Source organism: Lactuca serriola, chromosome 6, assembly GCF_051521515.1.
Source record: "Lactuca serriola cultivar US96UC23 chromosome 6, Lser_US96UC23_V15, whole genome shotgun sequence".
Lineage (NCBI taxonomy): Eukaryota > Viridiplantae > Streptophyta > Magnoliopsida > Asterales > Asteraceae > Lactuca > Lactuca serriola.
Genome location: NC_136413.1, coordinates 78,936,778 through 78,942,586, shown reverse-complemented (window position 1 = coordinate 78,942,586; position 5,809 = coordinate 78,936,778). Strand labels below are relative to the sequence as shown.

General features: G+C 38.7%; 1 protein-coding gene across 1 annotated transcript; it reads right to left on the bottom strand.

The window, feature by feature from the left end:
* Window positions 1–546: 546 nt before the first annotated feature.
* LOC145059268 (receptor-like protein 46) lies at window positions 547–3,631 on the bottom strand. The gene has a single exon (XM_079007125.1). The coding sequence runs from the start codon at window positions 3,484–3,486 to the stop codon at window positions 697–699; it is 2,790 nt and encodes a 929-aa protein (XP_078863251.1). The 5' UTR covers window positions 3,487–3,631; the 3' UTR covers window positions 547–696.
* Between the last annotated feature and the right edge of the window lie 2,178 nt (window positions 3,632–5,809).

Below are 5,809 nucleotides of genomic sequence, written 5' to 3'. Positions count from 1 at the left end.
CAATCAACAAAGTATGTATTTCATCTTATGAATTCAGATTTAGATAAGAAGTTTTGTAGTTTTGATAGTTCATAGTATATTGCTTTTACATGAAAGACATAGATCCTTTATAGGTTGCATGTGTCATAATCTTTTAATTGTCAAATGTTTTCCGCTTAGTGCATAGGATTTTGTAAACTACGTTTTCCATCAAATTTTGGGTATGATATTTCAATATTGTACCGTACACATCAAGGATACTCGCTTATTCACTTTTTCTTTCTTTCTTTCTTTCTTTTTTTCTTTCTTTCTTTCTGTTTAACCGATGTTACCCATTTGAAATATAATTGGTGTGTTTTTTTGAAAGAGATATCATTGGTGTGTTTGGTTTCAAATTGAATGATTTATTTATTTCGCAACTTCATTTTGAAAAAAAAAATCTTTAATTTTGACTTGATCAAAACTATATAAGTGATTTGAAATGTTTAACTTATGCTATAAAATAATGCTAAGGGGCATAAAGAATCAAATTAATGCAGGTTGGGTCTGAATCATGATATTGTAGTGTTACTTAAAGTAAATGTAAGGTATATTTTTCACAGTATAGCTATATATGGATTAAACTTATGGAATTCTGAATCTTGATTACAAAGAATAAGAAATCCTAGATTCTATGATATATTACTGAACAAAGATCTAAACATTGCTAAAAGAAATTCACCAAAATTTGAAGAAATTTAAAAAATTCAGAAAGTAGCCCATGACCAAAATCGATGAGAAGAATCCAACAGGGAAACCAACCCAAGTCCCCTCCCACAAAAACCATAACTCTTTATCATCTTCCTCCTTGTTTTCTTCAGGTGGTGGGATATCCTCAGGACATATGATCCCAATCTGCATCCCGCATAATCCATTGTTGTTTTGAAAATAATCCAACTCATTCATCGTGTCCATTTGCCCACCCATCGGAATCTTACCTGTCAGCCTGTTGTTGCTCACATCTAGAATTGTGAGTTGGTCAAGCTTCGATAGTGTTTGAGGAATCAAACCCGAGAGCTCGTTGTATGAAAAATCCAAACTTTCTACATCCCTCAGATCCCCAAAAGACACCGGAATTTGCCCGGAGATCCTGTTGTGTGAAACGTTGAGCACTTTCAGGCTTTTGAGATTGCCTAACGACGCCGGAATTTCACCTGATATCTGGTTTTCAGACAAGTCCAATAACGAGTAGATATCAAGGTTGCGACTTGCAAGACCTTGAAAAGATTTCTTCCAGTTCACAATCAAATCCTGAAACTCAATGACGTTATTGAAAATGTCAACGTTGGTAACGTAAGATGGGAGAATGTAATCAGATGTTGACATTTGCGGAGTCTTAATCATGCTTGAAAGGTTTGCAATTTCCGGTGGAATGCTTCCGATTAGGTTGTTCCCGGAAAGATCAAGAATCCGAAGAGAAGTAATATTGGAGATTGTTCTCGGGATAAATCCTTCAACGGAATTGTTTCTTAAGCTTAAGACTTGAAGGGTTGGGATTTGAGGGAGGATATCTTGAAAATTTCCAGTAATCTCATTGTCATGAACATCAAGATGTTCGAGGTTGACAAATTTAGTCAAAGTTCTGGGTAGATCGCCGGAAAATCTATTACCACCCAAAGAAAGAATCCGGGTATCTAATGAGAAATTCATCGGAATCTTGCCGGAGAAATCGTTGTAGGATAGGTCTATGTAAACAAGATGACGGGTATCTCTAAAAATAGGAAAGCTGTCGCCGGAAAATTTGTTTTTGGACAAATCAAGAAGCATTAGCAGGAAAATGCTAGCCATGGACTTAGGAATCTGGCCGGAGAAATTGTTATCTGACAACATAAGAACCATGATGCCTTTGGCGTTGCCTATATTTTCCGGCAATTCACCAGAGAAGTTATTCCGGGATAAAGCAAGGATCAATAAACTCATGGATTCAAATAAACGAGGTGGGAGAGGTCCGGTGAGGTTGTTATCTGAAAGGACTATACCTTCAAATTCCATTTCCGCGAGCCAATCTGGAAATCCTCCCTCCAATTGATTCTCACTCAAATCAAGAAAAATCAAATCTTTCTGTGAAGAAATCCATTCAGGAATCTCACCGGAAATTCCACAAGATGACATGGAGAGCTGTTCTAGACTAAATCTTGGAACGATCTTTGCTTTGTTCTTCCAAATCAAGTTGCTTTCTTTTCCTCCAATGAACAAATTCTTTAAAGTTTTGATCTCGAATAACCATGTAGGGATTTCGCCTGCTAGGTTATTGTTGTGTAGCCGAAGGGTTTCTAACTTGCTCAAGTTTCGAATCGATGGTGGTATAGGACCTGGGAACTGGTTCTTGCTCAGATCAAGTAAGATCATGTTCGGTAGTTTTCCAATGCTCGCCGAAATTTCCATGGAGAATGAATTTTCAGATAAGTCCAGTGATTCGAGTCCCTTGATGTTTTCAATCGAAGATGGGATTCCGCCGAAGAAATGATTCTTTCCAACCGAAAATTCCCTTAGTTTGGTTAGATTTCCAACCTCTTCCGGGATGTTTCCGGATAGAAAATTATCATTCAGCTTCAATGATTCAAGATTTCGAAGGTTACCAACTTTAGGGCTTAAAACACCTTTGAGAGTATTGTTACTAAGATCAAGAATCTGAAGAAATTCGAGTTCAAAAAGTTCGGAAGGAATTGAACCATGGAAAAGGTTTGAACTTAGCCTTAGTGAAATCAAATTCGGAAAAGACCCCAATTCAGGTCCTAACATCCCCTGTAACGAATTGCTGTTCAAGTCCAAGTAACGTAAATTCTTTAACCCAGAAAGGCGACTACTTAAAACACCCTGAAGAATATTGTTACTTAGGTTAAGAACTTGTAGAGATTCAAGTTCGAATAGTTGAGGAGGAATTGAACCATGGAAACGATTCAAACTTAACTTTAGTGTTGTCAAATTCGGGAAAGAACCCAGTTCGGATTGTAGTCCACCTTCAAGCCTATTCTCGCTCATGTCCAAGTAACGGAGATTCTTTAACCGGAAAAATTGGTCTGGGATGGAGCCATTGAAGCTATTCTGCATCATGTCAAGGTGAACCAGTTCAGTGAGATTCGCAAATCCATCTCCGGGGATCTCCCCTCGCATCCAATTCATGGAGATATCAAGTAATTTCAATGTCTGGATATGGAAAAGCGGGGTTAAGATGTGAGAGAACACCGGAACTGGAGTGAATGTAGGGACGATGTCGGATAAGTGGAGCTCGGTTACAGTTCTTGTTTTGGTTCTACTGCAATTGACGAGGTCCCAAGAACAACAGTCGGAATTGGGATTCCATGATTTTAGGAGGGAACTGGAATTGAGGATTGTGGTGAGGGTGGATTTGAAGTGGAGAAGAGCTTGTTTTTGATGAATTGGACATGAGGATGATGGGATTGGAATGGAATTGAGTATGAAGAAGATCGATAACATTAACAGTGGTGAAGTTCGAGTGGTGGCCATGGTGGTTTCCGTCGGGTTTTATTTGATTTTATTGTAGATATTAAGGGGTGTGATTATAAATGGATTTAAATCATTTAATGTGGGGATTTCTTTTATTCAAATCCAAAATAAAGTACTCTCTTTGTTGAACAATGTATAAAGTTGTAAAGCATGAGTGTAGGAGTGGAAACATCAACTGTGTATGTGTATTAACCCGGGTCAACGGGTAGTGATAGACCGGCATTTGTTTGAATATTGAGGTCTGAGGATAAGTTTAGTTGAAAATACGTATCTAGACGTTTTCGTCATTTTGCTATCATATACATCAAAATATGAGTAAACCACAAATCTAATCTTGGATTATTTACCGACGTTTAATAGTCTAATAAAAAATCAGAATTTTGTCTAAAATCAATGGTCTTTGTTTGTTTCTGTCGTAACATGAATGTGATGGAATAAAACATCGTAAGACTATAATAAGGCTGTTAGTATCCATCCCAACGTGATGACTTTATAATAAGGTTAAGGAGAGTGGTTTAGGCCTTCTTATTTTTCTCTATTTACCACCTATTTTTAACATTTGATGGGAGTTGTAACAATTCAAAAGACTCCATAAATAATAAATTAGGTCAATATATAAGCAATATGGTCAAATGCATATGAACCAATCAAATTACACTCACATACTCTCTCTCATCTCACCAAAATGGTAAGGAGGAAAGGGCAGTAGCCACTAGCCACTGTTAGGAGGCAGTGTTCAAGCACTCTTAGCAAGTATAGGGAGCCTTTTTAACACTCTCACTCCTCTTAGTGGGGAAATGACTTAGGAGGGTAACTATCTCTTTTCCGTGTTTACATATTGGCAACTTTTTATTTTTTGTACATAAAAAAGCAACTAACTTGTTTTAACTGTATAACATCCCAAAAAATCATGACCAAAAATTTCGTTTTTAATTTAATACTAAAACCATAATTGTCAAACGATTAATTTAATACTCCGCCATCGGGCCCCGCCCGACATTGAGCCCCGCTCGGTATACAAATCTTTCTTTCTTAGGCCACACATAAAGAAACATACTCTACTGTATCTCTGTCCTAAGAAACATACTCTGCTAATAATGAGATACGGAACTTCGTCCATACTCAGCTAGTTCCAGCCAGGGCTTCAGCAGTGCAAGGTGAGTCTCCTCACTATGAAAATGTGTCTAAGGCCACAATGCCAGCCCATGTAGTCTATGAGTAGGAAGACCCGGGGGTTAGCCCTAGGCATTGTATGCTAGTATGTTATTCTAGACCAAGGTCCGATGTCGGGCGGGTGCCCGAGGAATGTTTGCATGTTAGATTATACTTGTTGTTTGTATGATACTTGTATGTGCCTGGTAAGGAGGTGAGTGTGGGTGAGGTCCCGTATCTCATCACTAGCTGAGTACGGACGATGTTCTGTATCTCATTATTAGCAGAGTATGTTTCTTAGGACAGCGATACAGTAGAGTATGTTTATTTATGTGTTAGCATGTTATATGATTGTATGTGTTTAGCAGGCGGGGCCTAAGAGAGGCAGATCTGTATACCGAGCGGGGCTTGATGCCAAGCAGGGCCTGATGTCGGGCGGGGCCCGATGCCGAAGTATTAAATTAATGGTTTGACAATTATGGTTTTGGTATTAAATTAAAAACGAAATTTTTGGTCATGATTTTTGGGATGTTACACAGTTAAAACAAGTTAGTTGCTTTCTTATGTACAAAAAATAAGAAGTTGCCAATATGTGAACACGAAAAAGAGGTAGTTACCCTCCTAAGTCATTTTCCCTTTGAGTTACTGTAACAGCCCGGATTTCCAGGTATCTTTTATGCTTATGATTTTGATGTTTTGTGAGGAGACTCGGCGAGTTGGAGCTCAGACTCGCCGAGTAGAATCGCGGTTCTGGACGCGGGTTCGCGCCTGGACTCGGCGAGTCCAAGGTATGGACTCGGCGAGTCCGCGCTGTTTAATGAAACCCTAATTTCTCGGGTTTGGGACATATTTAAAGGGCCTTTAGGCCGTCATTTGTGCTCACCAGTCCCTTGAGTGAAACCCTAGCGAGTGTGAGCGTTTGGAGCAAAGTAGGAAGCCATTATTGACCTTGGAGGTGTCATCTTGCAAGGGAAAGGAAGAATTAGCTAAGGGAAAACAAGAGGAGCCATTTCCTGAAGGTTTGAGGTCCAAAACATCACATTTGAGGTACTATCTTCAAGCTATTTTCTGTTATGTTGATGTTTATATTAATTTAGGGCTTATTGAGCCTTTTGTGGCTAGATCTAGTGCTTCCTTGGTCCCTTAAGCGAATTAGACTATAGATCTGGAC